General features: G+C 40.4%; 1 protein-coding gene across 3 annotated transcripts in view; it reads right to left on the reverse strand.

Annotated features, from left to right (window-relative positions):
• Window positions 1-2,231: 2,231 nt before the first annotated feature.
• The window catches only part of ppp2r3a (protein phosphatase 2, regulatory subunit B'', alpha), a 55,638-nt gene continuing 37,869 nt past the window's right edge, over window positions 2,232-20,000 (reverse strand). For 2 of the 3 annotated variants that reach the window (XM_053647432.1, XM_053647434.1), the window contains 12 exons: window positions 11,448-11,681; window positions 11,218-11,321; window positions 8,618-8,720; window positions 8,439-8,513; window positions 7,728-7,814; window positions 6,204-6,360; window positions 4,861-4,909; window positions 4,588-4,677; window positions 4,312-4,487; window positions 2,976-3,094; window positions 2,774-2,880; window positions 2,232-2,524 (listed from right to left, as the gene is read on the reverse strand). In XM_053647432.1, the coding sequence (XP_053503407.1) occupies window positions 2,428-2,524; window positions 2,774-2,880; window positions 2,976-3,094; window positions 4,312-4,487; window positions 4,588-4,677; window positions 4,861-4,909; window positions 6,204-6,360; window positions 7,728-7,814; window positions 8,439-8,513; window positions 8,618-8,720; window positions 11,218-11,321; window positions 11,448-11,681 (1,398 nt within the window). In that variant the 3' untranslated portion in view covers window positions 2,232-2,427. Of the gene's footprint in view, window positions 2,525-2,773; window positions 2,881-2,975; window positions 3,095-4,311; window positions 4,488-4,587; window positions 4,678-4,860; window positions 4,910-6,203; window positions 6,361-7,727; window positions 7,815-8,438; window positions 8,514-8,617; window positions 8,721-11,217; window positions 11,322-11,447; window positions 11,682-16,913; window positions 17,203-20,000 lie in introns of those variants that run through there. The other variant, XM_053647433.1, reaches the window with a different exon arrangement.

Here is a 20,000-nt window from a genome sequence, read left to right on the forward strand (position 1 = left end):
ATAATAATAATAATAATAATAATAATAATAATAATACACATGGAAATATATTTAGATTTATATATAGCTATATATATGATGATATAAAACTCAAAATAAAGTTGCACACGCACAGTTTGATGTTAAACAGCCGGTGTTAATCAGCTGCACAGGGTGGAGTTCTTGCATAGATCATTAACGTGAAATAACACTACAGCAGGTTTACTCGCTCCGCTCCTGATGACTGAGCTGGGAAAGTTCCAGGAAAACCGATTGTTGTCGGACACCGACTTCATCACGCAGGTCGTCGTAGAAACACTGCGGTTCAAGATCGGTCCGTTTCTCAGCATTTAAAACTCCGCCTCCACCACGCAGTGGCAGAGACTAACGCCAAAATATTACAATAAAATAAAATACAGAGGCATTTACAGCGGTTGTTAGAAAACACACTGCGGCTATGGTACACACACACACACACACACACACACACACACTCACAAACACGCACTCACACACAAACACTTATATAAATTATATATATTATATATTACACTAATTACATAAAAACAGTGTACAGTTAGAGAGTGTGTTACACGTAGAGTTAGCGGTAACGCTAATCCAACACACACATACACACACACTTTAATGATTGAAAATGATGGCATGAGTCAACCAAGAGTGGACAAGGTTGTAGTGTAGAGGGCAGAACAGCACCCCCACATGGTGCACTGATATTACTACACATCAAAATGCTAGTTGCTAACACAAACGTTAGCAACTAAATACAAATAGCAACCACTAACCACTAAGTGCTAGCTAAACCAAACACTAGCGGTTAACTCGCATGCTAATACGTAAGCAAAGTCTGGCTAATTGGGGAAGGAGAGAAGTCCCAGTATGAGTTGGTTGTTTCAAAGGCAGCCATGTTGAAGAGCAACATGGCAAAGCTTTCTAACGTAGAAGTCTCTACTAAACGTTTAAAGATTGTCCTGTTTTAGTTCCCACGTTTGTAAAATTTTGAATATGGAAATGTTTAGTGAAGTTTGAATTTTCAGTTTGTAGTCAAGTTACAAAAAAAAGAAGAAGAAGAAGAAGAAGAAGAAGAAGAAGAAATAAAATACTAAATAACATTGAGTCTCCACCACATTTTTTCCCCCCATTTTAACATGCAATACCTGAAGCGGCCACTAGGAGCGGCGCACTACATCACCATTACATTACTGGTTCAGCACTCAAAGTATTAATGTGCAATATTTACTGTGCATCATTTCACTCACACTAAAGCACATTCTAATGAACCCTTCCCGCTCTACGCTAACCCGCCGGCATCAAATCTCACCACTGCGGTCTGATTATTTGGATCGGTTTTGTTTTTATTTGGCTCGGTTTACATTTTGCGTAATTAGGCACGGTTGCAAATTTATTCACAAGACATGTTACACAGAGCAGGCACCTATTTATGCTACCTGTCATGTTAATATTGCCTAACTAGCTAGATAGCTAACCTGACTGACTACCAGCAAATAAGCAACTTTATTTGTTCGTTGCTAGCTAACCATTGCTTGATGTCCATATCGCCCAGTTTCTTAATAACAGTGTTCTCATGATTTTATTTAGTGTTCTCATGACTAGCATGACATTTATGCTAGTTACCTAAATTTCCAACAGCTCCGAGTTGCAACATAATGCTAACATGTCAGGAAACACAGTGATGATTCTCTCTCTTTTCCGCCGTAACTGTTCTAGCTAGTGTGTATAATTTCCTAGTTGCCTAGCAACGGTGTTCTCATACCACTCAAACGTTGAGTGTATCTCGTTTAAATTGTAGTCGAGTCTTTTTTCACATATTTACCGACATATCTGAGAGAAATGCCAACCTTCTGGATGATTCTGTCCCGATTCCGCGGTCACCGTGTCTTTCGTTAGCTAGCTAGCTAGTGAATACTTGGCATATATGTTTCCCAGCTGCCTAGCAACACTGTTCTCACAGCTGTAACTACCTGCACCGGTGTGTTTGACATTTCATACAAGGCACAAAGTCGCAATATTAACGTGAACGTAAATTTATGTAACAGGACGACTTTAATAAACGTATAATGTGTGAGATTTTGACAAACACAGCGTTCCCTTCAAGCGTAGCACTCTAATAAAGTGTCCTAAAGCATCTCATGCCTTATTAAGTCTTTTTTTTTAATTTGTATTATTATTATTATATATATATATATATATATTAAATAAAGTGAAGGATGGAACCAGCCGGACGTTTAATTCAGATCACGAGGAGTGGGGTTTGTTTGTGATAATGGTTAAGACATACTGAACACGAAGCATTCGTGGGAGTTTACGATCTCTCTCTCTCTCACACACACACACACACACACACACACAAAGTCCGTTTGTGCACTGTAGAAAAGTGTCTATTTGCTCTGTGAGCGAGCTTCAAGTCGATCATGGGGACAGATCGGAGATCACCAGTTTGTCCATTTTGTTTCCGATCTCAGATGTAATAGGAAGCTCCTCACACTCGTAGTCATCCTCAAAAGACCTGCAACACACACACACACACACACACACACACACACACACACACACACACACACACACACCGTTAACTAAACAGTGCACGTCAAACATCTCGAATCCAAATGTTAACATAACCACAAAGTCTAATTGCTAACTAAATAAGATAAGATGAACATAAGCAGCTAACAATAAGTCTTAAATGAAAGACTTTGGAATGACATTAGAATGTGTGTGTGTGTGTGTGTGTGTGTGTGTGTGTGTGTGTGATTACCCGTCATGCAGCTGCTCACTGACAGTCTCCTCCGCTACCAGGATCTCGTATTCCTCTGATGCGTACTTATCCCAGTCTGAGGGCTCCGGACCCTCACTGTCCACATCCTACACACACACACACACACGCACACACACACACTTTAGTTTACAGACGTACAGTATACAGTCGGATAGATACAGGCTGGAAACTGAAGACAGACCTTCTGAACGGAGAACGGGTCTTTCTGCTCATGGTCCAGGTATTTATCCAGGTTAAAGAACGTGTCGAAGAAGATGTGGGCCATCCTGCAGCGCTTCAGATCACGCAGAGTGATCTTACCTACACACACACACACACACACAGAAATATTAGGTGAATTTTAGTTTAATACTCATGGTATAGAGTACAGCGTAAACGGAAGTGCACTCAGATTTTTGGACCCTGCTGTAAGTGAAGAGGACCTGAATGAGACACAGTATAAGGGGACGAGACTGAGCTTCAGGCTGGTCTCTGGTCAGTGTTACTTTTGAGAGTGTAACTTTTCAGAGTGTTACTTTTCAGTTACTTTTGAGAGTGTTACTTTTGAGAGTGTTACTGTTCAGTGTTACTTTTGAGAATGTTACTTTTGAGAGTGTTACTATTCAGTGTTACTTTTGAGAGTGTTACTTTTGAGAGTGTTACTTTTGAGAGTGTTACTATTCAATGTTAATTTTGAGAGTGTTACTATTCAGTGTTACTTTTGAGAGGGTTACTTTTGAGAGTGTTACTATTCAATGTTAATTTTGAGAGTGTTACTATTCAGTGTTACTTTTGAGAGGGTTACTTTTGAGAGTGTTACTTTTCAATGTTAGTTTTGAGAGCGTTACTTTTGAGTGTTACTTTTGAGAGTGTTACTATTCAATGTTAATTTTGACAGTGTTACTTTTGAGAGTGTTACTTTTGAGAGTGTTACTTTTGAGAGTGTTACTATTCAGTGTTACTTTTGAGAGGGTTACTTTTGAGAGTGTTACTTTTCAATGTTAGTTTTGAGAGCGTTACTTTTGAGTGTTACTTTTGAGAGTGTTACTATTCAATGTTAATTTTGACAGTGTTACTTTTGAGAGTGTTACTTTTGAGAGAGTTACTTTTGAGAGTGTTACTATTCAGTGTTACTTTTGAGAGTGTTACTTTTCAATGTTAGTTTTGAGAGCGTTACTTTTGAGAGTGTTACTTTTGAGAGTGTTACTTTTCAGTGTTACTTTTGAGAGTGTTACTTTTCAGTATGTTTTGAGAGTGTTACTTTTGAGAGTTACTTTTCAGTGTTACTTTTGAGAGTGTTACTTTTGACGGCCTTACTTTTGAGAGTGTGACATTTCAGAGTGTTTCTTTGAGTGTTGTGCCACAAGATTGGTCACAGAAGTGTAATGCAGCCAATCATATGGCTTTATTGCTTTGCCATGTTGGAACAGATTTTCATAAAATGGCGTACATTTAAATTCGTATGACACTTGTCACCGGACTTGTAGCTCTGTACAACATTGCTTGTTGACCTGCGAGATCTTTGACCAGTTACTGACCTTGACTCTCTGGTTTGACGAGATCAAGCATCTGGCACAGCAGATCTTGGAAGGGCAGCGGTTCTATTCCCATCCCCTCCATCCGCTCACACTGTTCCTCATAGAAATATTCCAGCTCATACATGGAGAGAACGCCATCGCCATCCATATCCATACAGCGGAACCAGTACTCCACACTGCACACACACATCATCACAAACACACTCACGATGCACTAACACACATCACATAATTTCTGTCACCTGTATCGTCTCAAACCACACGTTCTAGAGTTACCTTGTCGGGTTCTTCTTGTCCTCTTCTGAGATGAGGAACCACACAAACTCAGCATAACTCATACGTCCTTCTCTCTGCACAGAGTTTCCCCTGAAACACACATACACATTTCCTCAAAATGCTAAAAGTGAATATCTTAAAAATGCTAACATTGCTACAAATGCGGCTAATAGTAAGTGCCTTAAAAATGCTAATAATAACCTAAAAAGTGGTAATATACAGTGTAATGTGTGTGTGTGAATGAAGACAGAGGTGGTGGTGTCGTGGTCTCACCGAGTGACAGCTCCTGAGAAAAGCCTCTCGATGATCCTGCTGGATGAAGCTGTGATGATATAAAGCACATTTCAGCACAAACTCCATTTTTAGTGCATCACCCAAACCCATCGCCACGAACATGTCTGAATTACGGCTGAGCAACGCGGCAAAAATATCACGCTGCCACAAAAATATAACTCGCCGCCTCAGAGCTCACGGAACACGATAGCTTTCACAATATTTAGTTCTGCTGAGGTTTGATAAAGACGTTCCAGGGAAACTGCAGTGTCACATTTAAAAGAAGCCACAATGCACTTAAACTGTAAGATCGTGTTGCTCGACTCGACCCAGAAATGAGCTTCTGTCAACGTCGGAACAAACGTATTCTTACCTAAAACATAATTTTTCGAGTCAGAAACAGAAATATATATCATTCCTATTAATGATATTACAGAAATGTTCTGACTTGCTAAATACTGCCTGCTAATAAATGTACCACTACGTTAAATACCGTCACGGTTTCACCGTGTTTACGGGGAAAAAACTATCACAAATTGGATTGCAATGTAGACATCATTATTTTCTTATTTACTATCATTAATTTAGTCCATTTAATACTATGTATTTATTTATTTATTATTTATAATGTATTATTCCTTTTTTTAAATTATTCACTAGAATTAGTTAATTTTGTCCTTTGCAATTACAATTAAACATGTATATATGATTATTAAACCCATTCGTAGATATTTTTTCCTAATTTCCTAAAATTATCTTCTTCTATTAACAGATCGTTTTGCTTCAGTCTAAAAATAAACACTTAAAATAAAAGAAATATTACATAAACTTTGAGAAATACGGCATCATTCTGACTATGTTCAAGATATTTTCACTTGACATGTTTATTTGCAGTGTTTCTCAATACGGCAGAACCCACGGCGCTCCAGTTAGCGGTTGATGCTAAGTTCAGTTACAGTGTAATTTTAGTCATTCTAAGCATTTTCTAAATAATTAACCAACACATCTGAGGTAAATATTGACCTTCCGGATATTTCTGTCTCATTTCCGATATCACTGTGACATTATATTGTCTGTAATAAAGACTTTACGGTGACATGCTACCTAGCTAAATCGTTAGCCTTCAGGTGTCTGTATTTTCGAGTTGCCTAGCAATAGCTTCCTCGTGACATACTGTAGCATGTGATCAGTTTCTCAAGTCGGAAGAATGAACCTTTAAACCGGTATACAATCTGAAAGAAAGAGTTTGAAAAAAATAAAAATACACTAACAGTGTCACATAATGTCAAACCAGTGTGTGTGTGTGTGTGTGTGTGTGTGTGTAAACTCGCTCGGATCCTCACCGTGGTCGTTGTAGCGGGAGAGATCTTTGGGGTCGATGAAGAGGTCGTGGTCGGTGTCCAACTCCCAGAACTTACAATAAATGACATAGAAGTGTTCATAAGAGAAATAATCAGTGATCTGATTAATGTCGTCCTCCTCCTCCAACAGGGCCAGAGTCTGTACACACACACACACACACACACACACACACAACACACACATACACAAAATAAATACCTTATTTTATACTTATGCATAGTGTTTATTTTATATTTATATCAGCTAGGTAGCTATTTAGCAGCTCCAAATATTTGTATTCAAAACATCGTACAATTCTTTGGACAATAATCTGAACTTTCGCATTAGCAATCTAGCGTAATGGTAAGCTAATGCTAGTCAGCTAGCTTAAAGAAACAGCTTTACATTTTTTTCTTGTAAAAATCATTCCATATGGGGGAAAAGCGATTTATTCTAAAATATCTTTAGAGAATATACGCATGTGTATGTTTGAACAACTAATAACGTATTCGTTTATGATCGGTTATGATATCTGAAACGCGCCACAATTTACTCACAACCTTAACCAAAACATTATTTATACTGTAATACAGCTTATTCTTAAACTTACAGATCAAAATTTTGTTGATTAGTTTTTTTTTTTTTTAAATGTGCCAATTTCAGATATTTACATATAGTAGATATTCTGGAATATATTTATATTTTTCAAAGCAAAAAAACGGCAAAAAAAGGTATTTATAAATAAATACTGGTTTATATACAGTGAGGCCTCGTCTTTTTTTTTTTGTCGCTATTAAATACGTCAATAGTTACTCCATATTTCTCCTCCTCATGGTCGCCGGCATCTGTATTGCCATGGCAACACTACATCTCTTTGAAGTATTTATTTACTTTTCACAGCTGGCAAAAAGGCAGCATCACGTTTATTTGGTGAAAAACATGAATTCATTACAGCACTAATGGTTTCCGTAAGGAATCTGCTGTATGTACGAAGTCCATTCCAGTGAAGGGAAACTGTAACACTACGGCGTACAGCAGTGTACGTTCTAGTTCTATAGGCCACAATTGTGTGCGTCCGACTTTGAGAAAGAACCACGTATGCGTGTGATGGTCAGGTGTCCGGAAACTTTTGGCCGTATAGCGCATGTATTACAAGCTTTATATTCCACGTGCGATGATCTACTTCTGTAAACGAATATATCATTGGATGTCCTGCTTATTTTAGGGCGTAAAGCATTAAGGAAGCGTAATTATAGAAATTGTGCGCAGCGCATGTTCACTATGTTAGGCTTGGTGTGAATTCAGCAATACTACTTTTAAACGAGTCGTGTTTGTTTTTAGCGTGGCTTATAGCGTGACCTCGCGGAGTTTCACACCAGCTTTAAATACGCCTGACCGGACTACTCCAGTAAAGTGTTCACTTGGTTAAAAATGCGGGGTGTAAACCAAATGAACAGCGGAAAAGTGGATAAAGTGAAGCGAAGGGGCAGGGAATCATTTGTGTTGGACGAGGTACGAGTGTGTACCTGCAGGAAGTTGCTTCTCCTGAGCTCCGTCATGGTGATCCTGCCTGTCCACGAGCGATTCACTGTGTAAAATATCCTCTGGATCACCTACACACACACACACACACAAACTTGTAAATTACTGTATAAACACAGGGAAATCATTCTAATTGTTCATTTTTATACACCGATTTTCCTCAGCTGTGTTCCGTGAATAAACAGTTCCGGTGTGGTTGTGCTGGACAGTCTGGAGGTGGAGGGTTGCTCGTGTTCATCCCTATTTACTAACTGGAGTTATATGTGCATCGTAGTGCTGAAGAAGTGACAATCGCTGAACGTTAACATTTCAGAGCAGATACTGCTTCCTGGTAGAACGATGGACAGGAAACAACCAAATATGGGCATGTGTGTTAGGGGGCAGTGGCCTCACTGTTTCCGTGATGTCACACTTGACTATAATTACTAGACCCTCCAACACACACACACACACACACACACTCACACACACACAGGCGGGTCCCAGCTGTCCATAGGCAGACAGACACGCAGCGGTCCATGCCCGAGTTTGATGAACTCAGCTCAGATATTTAAAAATAATCCCGCACTTTCTAGGGACCGTGGCTCCGACTGAGCTCCAGAATGAAAAGACAAGTACGGGCGTGTAAAGACAGCATGGCTGCCTCAGCGATGAGCGATTCTCGTGCTTAATGTGACTGAGTGAAAGTGACGTACGGTGGTGATGTAGCGGGAATGGAATTCAGGAGCATCTTTTAAAAATGTCAGACCCGGATGAGTGTCCACGATGTCCTGAAAGGGAAAAAAAAAAAACAGCATGATTAGACAGAAATGACACAGAGATCTGAGACACACACACACACACACACACACACACACACACACACTGAGCGGACCTGTAAGAGGGGGATGAAGTCTTCCTGTTCCAGGTACGTGCAGCCCGGCTTGGCCAGCAAGTAAACAAACTTGGACGCATCATCATAGCAGCTGTGTAACAACCTGCAGAGAGGGAAAGGGAATGTTTGTATGTTTGTATGTGTGTGTGTGTGTGTGTGTGTGTGTGTGTGTGTGTGTATGTTTGTATGTTTATGATATTAGGTGTTAGCGGTTACAGCTATATATTTGACCAGCAGTTTTGGATGTCTTGAACAATAATTGACTTCTGCTCACAGCGTTCTGTATTTGTATCTCACGCGTCGCTGCTATGGAAGACTGCACCTCCTCAAAACTGTTTATGTCTACGTCGAAAGCAGCGGTCACGCTACTAGACTTTCAGCAGACCGCCGCGAGTATGGGCGGCAACCGGATATGACTTCACGCGCCAAGGCATTGGATTTAAAAAAAGAATAATTTGACAAACAGGCAGCTTTTAGGCATCTTCTCTTTCAATGTTGATTTGATATTCTTTTAAAACCGGACACTTCGACACCGCTATAATCGGCGCTTCCTCCATCGTGGATTTTCTGAAGAGGTCACGCCGTGATGTGTCGATCTTCTACTGGTCACGTGTCTTCACGTGATACAAATTCATAGTACACCAAACGACTTGTTCGCTCGAGTTCTCGTTTCCGGTCTCCGGCATCCGCAGGAGCGGAAAGTGTAGCGTGACCGCCCCTTAACCCTCCGAGACGTTTATTCTCACGTGGATGCTACAGATTTGTACCTAAGAGTTGCTGCTGTAATCATTAAGACTGTCCTGTGCTTATCCCAGGACTCTGGGAGTTTGTTCCAGTGAAGAGGAAAAACACCGGACTGTTCAGTAGAAATCTGGATTTCTTTGCGACAATGTCTGCTGTTAAAATCACTAAATTTCTCTACAGTCGTATATTTGTAAAGCCATCAGATGACTTTTTGGCATCAGACGCATTCAGATCTAAATTGTTACCAAATCTAAACGTAATAAGTCTGTTTCTGACTTTTCCCCAAAGATACACATTACCACTCCTCTAGTCTCGTGCAAAATGAGTGCAAGTGGCCAAAGAAGGTATTCCCGAGTTTCGGGTGTGACCTGACTCCGAGTTGATGGAGCTCTTAATCCTCCAGATGTGAAATCGAGTATGTAAATAAAGCTGCTTTATGTGTCGTCATGTGTCACGTATAATCCTGACTTTAAGCAGGAATGAGGACATCTCAATTCTGGACACCTTCACTGAGCGTCAGTACCGAGGCCGTCGTTATAGTTACGAATAATAATAATAATAATATATGGACTTCCTTGTTAAACTGATTGATCCACAGTCACAGAATGTGTTTTGGATGTCTTTGTTAACTGAAAGTCAAAGAGTAATATTCGAATCTCTTTCCTGCCTTCAATGCTGTCTCATTGCAAACATGTCCAATTTGATAACGGAGGCAGTCTCAGTGCTATCAGACCCGATGAACACCGTATCCAACTTGGTGACAGCTAGCTCTCGTTTGTCTTTCAGCATACGAGTAAGGAGATTCGAGCTACTGAACACGGCGCACATGTTCCACCTTGTGAGATGCCTGACATTTGGTACATATTTGCTAACTGTAGGTCAAAAGTCCAAGGAAACCTTTATCCGATTTCTCAAAAGTCTCAAACAGGTCACCTGGAGGAGTGACGAATCCAAGTTTGGTATCACTGTGTCAAAACTGATAAATATTTCAGCAATGTAAGGACATCTTGGCTAAATCACCAGAACCTTAAGATCTTAGATCTTTGGACGACTTTGGAGACTTCTGGTCCAGTTTTGGACAATTCTAGCTACACTAGTGTAAGTCAGGTCAGGTCACAGTGGACTTGTTCATCCAAGTGAATTTGGTTAAGGAGATAAGGAGATGGACAATTTGTGTGCAGGATCTTTTAGTCACCATATTTGGACAGGATCTACCAAACTTGGCATGCTTTTTTGGCTCTTAGGTATGCATTACATGTTGTAATTTGGTAACGCTAAGTCAAAATGTCTAGCAGGTATGAGGTTAACCATAATTTGGGGCATTTTGCTCATATCAAACCCTAAACTTTTCACTTATTCAATAAAATCCCTCACGTACAAAGTTCCAGTTAAGCGATTAAACTGACTGAATGGCCACAAGAGTTTCCTTTAATGCTTGACGGTTGGTTTATGGCTATAAGTCTCATGTTCATGTTCAGTCCAGAGTCGCTGGACGGAATTTTATTTTAAATTTATCGCTCTCAGTTCAGTCCGTAGAAATACTTTGCTGGGTCCAGTTGATGTCCGCTGCCTTACTGTAACTCCTAAGCCCTAAATCTATGTTCACAGACGCATGTTCACAGAGTTCTGATATTGATGGCTGGAACACCATGTCTGATGAAAAGATTTTATAAACTGCCAAAACTGTACTTGAATTTCATATTATTAGTTAACATTAATGTACGTTCTCCATTTGTGTGTGATGTCACCAAAGTCCCTTTAATTGCTTACACTTTATGCGTTAAGAAGTCCATCCTTTACCTTTTATACCTTCTGACAGACTGTTGATTTGGTGTAGGGTTTTAGGGTTTACTCACTTTCGCCATGTGGCGATAAATGAATGGACGGAGACGAAGCCAGTCCTCTCTCCTCCTGCACAGTTAAACATTGGGGCCTTCCAGTACAGCGGACACCCGCATGCCTGTGTATAATTACAAACATTCTGTTATTATGGATCTAGTCATATTTCCCCTTATAAGGTCTGAATAATGTTGTGAATCATGAAAACAGTTAGGAGACGGATTATTTTTCTCTAATTCCTGGTCACCTTGGCGATCTTGCCCATCTCGTAGATGTCGGCCTTTTCCTCCTGCAGCTTGGCGAAGGCCGCCTCGACTTTCGCTATGGCCTCGTCGATATTAACGATGAGGTTTGGGAGACCCGTGGGAAAATAAAAGCGTGGAATGTTAATGGAGGGAGGAGGGGGGGCAGGTGGGGGAGGAGAAGGAGAACGAGGGATGGGAGGAGGAGGAGGAGAGACGGGTTTCTTCTCCGGCTGGATCTAGAAAGAGAGATGCAGAGAAAGAAGGATCGGTTTACGTTCGGTTTCAGTTATTGTTTCACTGAGCACCTACTTTGTTTCTTTTTTTTCCCCCTCTCAACATCATCTAATTAGCATATTTGACATTATTCGTTAAATCAAACTCGGTCTTTTTGTGTGCATGTCATGCTGTTATCTATTTAGTAGATAAAACGTTTATTTGTTAAACAATAACCGGAAACTTTACAAATATATGAATCCCAGGAAATGACAAACATCTACAAAAGAAGCATTTTTTTTTCATATTTAAACTGTTTTGCAGGTAACACGTTTTCACCTAACAACATGGAAACTACATGGTGACAAAGACAACTTCAAACTTGAGCATGTAAGTAGCAATAGAAATTAATTTGAAAATAAAAAGTATTATAATATATTGACTGAACAGGAAGGTCTTTTAAACCTAAAGCTATTTTCAAGGTTGTTTAGACTTGTCTTAAATGATATTGGTTGTTGTGGGAACACAAACGACCCCTCCCACCCTGACTTTGTACGTTTAAAAAAAAAGCAAAACGCATCAGCATTCAGTGTGGTGCACTATAAATCATCACCCTCGCAATGTTAAAATGCTAAACGATGATGATGGAACAGTTCCTCACCTACAAAGACGTCCATTACTCCAGGAAATAAGTTCATAAACATCATAACCAAGCAAGGAATGGTGTTTCCTCACTGCGTCACACTCACACACTGATCGACACGTCACAATCGGAGCCCCGTAAACTTTGTGGATGTTCAGATTTAGAGTCATATCACATTTGAGTTAGATTCGTAGAAAGAAAAAACAAAACAAAACAAAACAAAACAAGACACTGCAATATTCCGGGTTTGTTACATGGGACACTACTAACATAACATTTCGGTTTTATCTGATCATGAATAATATTATTCCTTCTTGGTTTTCTGAGCTCTAAATGGGATTAATATCATCTCTGTATCAAAACACACCTTTAAAGCACAACGGGAGTCTCCGCTGTTCAAGAACAGTGTAATGCAATGTAACAGTGTAACAGTGTAACAGTGTAACTCAGTCTAACAGTAACACGCAATGTAACAACGTCAAGCGACGTTACTGTGTAACACAGTGTAACACTGCAATGCAATGTAACACAATGTTTAAGAAAAACTGTAATGTAATGTAACACTAACACAAATTGAACAGTGTAACATAGTTACAGTGTAATTCAAAGTAACAAAGTAAACGCAACGTAACACCGTAATAGTATAACGGTAAAATGCATTACAAACTGTAATGTAGTGTAACACTGTAACACAATGTAAAAGTGTAAGCATATCGTTCACTGTCACTGTGATGCAAAACTATAACACAGAGTAAGAGTGTAACACGGTGTAACAGTGCACCGCACTGTAAAACTGTAATAGCGTAACAGTACAATTCCATGTAGTAGTGTAACGCAATGTAACCGTGTAACAGAATGCAACACTGTACTGCAATGCAACACTGTAATGTAATGTAATGTCACAGTGAAACTCACTGTAACAGTGTAACGCAATGTAACACAATGTAGCAGTGTAACATTGTGTAACAGTGTAATGCCACGTAATTCCACTGTGGCTCCAAGTAAAGAGCTTTGAGCCACTGAACACGGCGCACATGTTCTACCTTGTGAGATGCCTGACATTTGGTACAGATTTGGAAACTGTAGGTGAAAAGTCCAAGGAAATCTAGATCAGATTTCTAAAAAGTCTCAGGCAGGTCACCTGGAGGAGTGACGAATCCAAGTTTGGTATCACTGCGTCAAAACAGATAAACATTTCAGCAATATAAGGACATTTCACCAGATCCTTAAGATCTTAGAGCCACACGACTTTGGTGACTTCTGGTCAAAAGGAGACAGGACAGTCCAGTTGTGGACAAATCGCTCAATATTCTAGGTACACTAGTATGAATCAGGTCAGGTCATAGTGGACATTTGTCCACTGTTTATTTTATATATATATATATATATATATATATATATATATATATATATATATATATATATATATATATAAATAAATATAATCTTTGATGTAATGGTGTAACACAACGTAGCACTCTAATGCAATGTAACAGTGTACTGCAGTGTAATGGTGTAACGCAGCGTAACTGTGTAACACAATGTAACACTAACAGTGTGATGCGATGTAACACACCATAGCAGCGTAGTGCTAGTGATGTAATGCTGTAACACAATGTAACAATGTAGCACAGCATAACGCAGCATAATGTAAAACAATGTAATATAGTGTACCGTGTAACACGATGTAACACTGTAACACATAATACAGTCTAACAGTGAAACACGATGTAACACTGTAACACATAACACAGTGTAACAGTGTAACACAATGTAACAGAGCAGAGTTCTAAATTCTGAACTTGGCATTCAAGAACCCTGCTGGTTAGAGTGAACATCTCTCTGCTTTGTATTAGTGCACTACATAGTGCGCACAAATCTCCAGTGTAGGCAGTTGGGAAAATGGTCCCATTTGGAACACAGCCCAGGAAAATATTACAGTAAAAACACAGCAGTATGAACAATGCACATGGACACTGGATGATGGCCAATATTACAGTTATGTGCCACTAAACAGTATATAAGGAGCCTACTGTACATAACCTTGACTAAAGTCTACACAGGGACACTACATAAGAAGGGACTATTGTGTATTAGTGCCCCACTAAACACTGAATAAACACTATATAGAGACACTATATACTGTACTTACACCATTGTTTGGTCAGTATTAGTGTGATATTAATTGAATAGAGTGAGAATAATGTACAGAGTGAGATGGGGTGTCTGTGTGTGTAGGGGAAGCATGCTGTTTCGGTCTTAAAGCATGGCATGTACACACTCTGATTTCTAATTTACACTCCGGACACCTCGGGTTATTCACAGCTGACAGCTAACTTGCCATTCTATCTCTCCAAGGACCATCCCACATCAGCTGAAGGGTAAATATCTGCTTAAAGGCCACAGGAAGGTGTGTATCACACCACAAATACTCTACAGAGTCAGGGAGCCAATGATTTATCTGGGGTTCTTCATCAGTTCTCCTGACCTATCACTCTGTACACTACGGTATATTATAATATCAACTATTAAATAGAATCTGTAATATTGTGTTGAGAAAATTGACACACACACACACACACCTTTGGAACAGGCAAGGAAGTTTGGCCACATGGAAACCAACAATTTAGCAAACTAGCATATCATACACAAGCATGTTACACACAATGGAAAGTCATAGTGACCAGGAAAATGAGATAGAACCATCAGGAACATAAACGTTTCTGTCAGAAATGCTGGGAAAATACAAGGAATGACTAAAATTACTCATTAAAATCAGCATCCAACTTTTATGGGTTCTGCAATATGTAAAATATGTCAACGTTGTGTTGCGACTCAAGAATTCTGCACCAAACTCTAACAAAACCTGCCAAACTTCCAATAAACTATGAACATTCCAGCAGAAGTTCATTTCTAAACAACAAAATCTGTTAAACGTTACTGGATGAACATGATGATGGCTTGTAGGAAAGTGTTTGATATTTGTTGGTTAATATTGCAGGTAATATGTAGAGTGTCCGCCATTACAAATCCCTGTGAATGAGCTGTTACTATAGAAACTGGAGGTTTCTGGTATGGTGTCCTGGCGAAATTCCCCCATTGGCCCTTCTCTATCATGGCCCCCAATAATCTAAAACCCTGCATTAGCTACATCACTCCCCTCTCCTCTCCACCAACAGCTGGTGTATGGTGTGTGCTCTGGAGCACTATGGCTACCGTCGCATCATCCAGGTGGATGCTACACACTGGTAGTGGTTGAGGACCGCCCCCCCTACTTTGAGTGCCTAGAAAAGCACTATATAAATGTAAGGAATTTAAAAAACCATGACGTATCTGAACGAGCACATTAATATAAACCTGTGATTTGAAGCTGCACTATTGTCAGAGATGCTGTTCTAGAAAACTAATCAACACCTTCTGACCAGTGATCAGAATTCAGAATTCAACAGTGCTGTGGTATAAAGGTGAACATTTTATTGGGATAAAATTCACTGTTTGTATTTAAAACTGCAAAGTAAAGTAGAAATATCTGCAAAGTATTACTGTAACCACTGTACAGGGCACCACTCGTTATGAAGAACTGATGAAGAACCTCGGATCTGAAGCATCATCTAGATGATAACATGAACCAGGTGTGTTTAAATACTATTATATAGAATTATCTGGAAGAGGAAAGATCACACAGGGACTATCACATTCCCATCATTTCAAGTTTCTAACATAGTTATAACATCAATTTTCCCAACCATCTTTAGATCTTCATGAATTCTCCTGGTCACTTTTGTTTACAAATGGACATTCATGGAAATCATCTCAAGGCCTAGAGCCAAACAAAGCAGGTGTGTGGGGTTTACTGAATGAAGGATGCTTCGGTTTCATCATGAAGGCACGATGATAAAGACCATGATGAAGACCTGATGGAGCTCCTCAGATGAATGGAGCACTTATTAAACTCAGGAGGTCCAATTAACACAAGGTTTGTTTTCAGGTGTTTAGCATCTTGCAGTGGATTCACCGGTTTAATTAAAGTGACTGGACTCATTTCAATCACCCGCTTCTTCAGTTCTTCATCAGAGCATTGTGGAGATCATAATGAGTCAGGAGTTTTACTTCAGTAATATTGGACTAGCAGCTTTCAGGTAGGTTATGCAGTGAAATATGAAACAAAAGGAATGAAGTGAAGAAAAAGAGGGAAAAAAGCTAAACAAAATTTTTTTAAAAAAGTAGTAAAAAAGTATTTGATCAAGATGCTCATGATTGTTATGTCTGCTCCTCTAAGCCAATCAGAACACACTACTACTGACCTGACCGAGCTTTTACAAAAAAAATATAACTAATTAGAGTTTGATATCTGATGAAATTGAAAGAGCACTTGTTAGTGCACTTAGAATTTGGACTTGACTGTATTGAACACAACAGCTGTGACTGAGGACACTGCCTCCGCACCACCCCCCTCCCCCCTCCCCCCTCCTGTACACCACATTCACTCGGACACTGTATTCCTGTCGCCCCTATTAATAGCCGTGTTGGTATCTGCCTGTAAATAGTTTTGTCTTCCCCGGCATGTGCAAGTTAGCTTCAGTGTGTTTTTTTATTTTATTACTGGACTGACCTGCGCTCGCTGGAAAGATTTGAGCCTTTTCTTGAAGCGCGACGGCAAGACAAAGTCACAGCCTCGTGCCAAAAACTCCAGCTCCCCCCGCAGGTCAGGGTCTTCCCTGAGCGAAGAGTCCTTTATCATCATGGTTGCAAAGTCCAGGGACAGATCGATTGAAGTCCGACCGGCCAAACTGCTCAAACAAACTCCAAAGTCCTTGGTGACTTCCACTTTAGAAGGTTGTAGGTCACACTCTACAGCCTTCCTATAGCCTTGCTTTGCTCCCTCCACCCTACACGCTAACCACACCGCGCCCTTCAAAAACTCTGGTTGCAAGCTCCTGTCCACACAGTCCTGCCTTCTGGATCTGGACACATGGATGGATTCCTGGAGAATCGGAAGCTAGCAGGGAAGCTCAGGAGCATCGCCACAGTGAGACGAGGCCTTCAGGCTCCCGCCTGCTTTCTCACAAATGCAAAAACACGACTAGTGCACAAGTGCACCACCGGTGGATCCCAACTGTGCGAAACATGACCCTAGCAAGGGTCTGAATCCCAGACAAGTCCCTGATCTCAGCCCGCTCTGTCCTGACAAGCACAGGAGGGGATGGGAGGGGGGGGGGGGGTGACAGGGGGGCAGCTGTGTCAGATATCTGTGAGCCTGGATCAGCAAAGGTGCATTATGGGAAAGCGAAGGGAAAGGAAGAGCCCCCCCTACACCTCCAACCCACGATCCATTTAGAAAGAGCCAAAGTTGAGAGCGCAGAAGAACTGCAAGTGGCATGTTGATCCGGACTTTGTTTACTACTCAGTGCACAGACAGAAAAGCACCAGCTTAAGAGTGAGATCCTTGGATGCCGAGCTTTAGCGGGTTCACAGGGGGCAGTTTGGGGATCGGAGGGGCGAGGTGGGGTTGCAGCCGGTGATGGGGGAGTCAAAGTGTCGATATACATTTCAACCTGCTGAAGTTTGGTATCCAATGATCTCGCAATCTAAGCTGCTGCTTTTCTCTCCGTGTGCCATTTGAGTGTTGCTACTGCCATAAGACACCAAATAGCTCGGTATAATCAGGTTCTGAGAGAATTAGATGATTCATGGAGAAGGGGGGCCATTTTGGGATTGTAAGGGCAAAGGGGACATGAGGTAGGGGTGGGTGGGGCAAATTTTTTACCAGAAGTACTAAAGTGTCAACAGATGATTCAGCATATAAAACTTTAGCAAGGGTGTCAATAATTCTGGAACTGACTGTAAGATTAAGTAAAATATTAACTAAAATAAACGCCCGTGCTTTAAATCAGCCAGTGCTGTTTTTGTAGTTTGTTTCTGTTATAGTTTCTCCATCTAGTGTTCTACTGCTTATGTTCTTAATAGGGCTTAAACAATATCCATCCTTTAAATAAACAAGTATAGATAGAGAGAGAGAGATATGTATAAATAAGTATAGATAGACAGCTACAGATAGACATGTATAGACAAGTGCAACTAGATATAGATAAGTATAAACACACAGGTCTAGATAGACAGAAAAAGATTATAGTTAGACAGGTATAGTCAATTACAGCTAGACAGGTACAGCTAGACAGGTATAGAGAGCTAGAGGTAGGAAATATAGATAGGTAACGATAAACAGGTATAAACAGGTATAGACAGGTATGGACAGATATACAGAAATTGATACACAGGTATAGATAGATATAGATTGATTAGAAGACTAGAAATTGTTGTTGGAGTTACGGAAACGGCTCTCTCCTGGCTCAGGTCTCATGTGAATGGTTGTTAGATGTAAATGGTGAGTTCTCTATGTATTCTTAAGTAAAGTTTGGTCTTCTACAAGGTTCTGTTCTAGACTCACTGCCCAATTATTTGTAAACATGGGATTATGTTTCACTGCCACGCCAACGACACACAGCTATATGTTTTAGCACACAGAAACTCTGGATGTTCTTTCTGTTTCATCATGTGCAGCAGTAAAAGACCTTGGAGTGATTATTGACTCCAGTCTTTCATTTGATGTTCATGTAGATAACATTACTAGGATAGTCTTCTTTCATCTCAGAAATATTTCTAAGATAAGAAACATAATGTCACTAAATGAAGCAGAAAAACATTCATAATGCCTTACTGTCTGGATGTTCCAGTAGGAGCATAACCGATCTCCAATTAGTCCAGAATGCAGCTGCTGGAGTCCTAACTAGAACCAGAAGATACGACCACATCACCCCGATCTTATCCACACTGCATTGGCTCCCAGTAAAATTTCACACTGATTATAAAATACTACTAGCACTGAATGGACTGGTGCCACAGTACCTGAGCGAACTTTTGGTCTTTTATGATCCACCACGCCTACTTCCAACAAAAGGTGCAGGCTATTTATTAGTACCTATAATAATGAAGACTACAGCAGGGGCCGAGAGCTTTTTCTTACAAAACTCCACAGGAACAGCCTTCCAATTAGTGTTATTAGTGCAGACATAGTCTTAAACTTTACATCTAGGCTAAAAAATTTGTTTAGTCAGATATAGATAGCCAGATGTAGTGCCCTCTAGTGGTGCCGTGTGTTTAACATGATAGAGGATTGAAGCACAACCGTGTTTTATGTCCTCCGCTGACTATTTCATGCAGAGACACAGTGGATAACACACCCTGAGGAACTTTAATGCTTTTGCATAACTCACCCCACACCCACACCCACATACCCCACTCTCCGAACCCTTCACCAGCATGCTCGGGTCCTGCAGCTCCTCTCCTCTTTCTTTTCAGTTGTATAAATAACTCTGTGTACAGCAGGCCTCCTGACATTTCAGCTGCACATAGCTATCCCAGAATCCCCTGCTCTGCTGCCCCGGTTCTCCGGCAGCTGTTCAACAAATATCAAACGCTTCAGATTCCAGGGAAGAGAATCTTGCCACGTTTGACGCCATCGGCCGGATCAGCGACCACGGAAACACCGGCATCAGCTCGTCTAATTAACAAAAAGTCTACGAACTAAAGTCAACACTGTTTATGCATCACTCAATCAGCCAATCAGGAGCCTCTTTCACACACACACACACACACACACACACACACACAATTCCACTTCACTCAGTTTTACTCATTT

The sequence above is a fragment of the Ictalurus furcatus genome, chromosome 17, assembly GCF_023375685.1.
Source record: "Ictalurus furcatus strain D&B chromosome 17, Billie_1.0, whole genome shotgun sequence".
Taxonomy (NCBI): domain Eukaryota; kingdom Metazoa; phylum Chordata; class Actinopteri; order Siluriformes; family Ictaluridae; genus Ictalurus; species Ictalurus furcatus.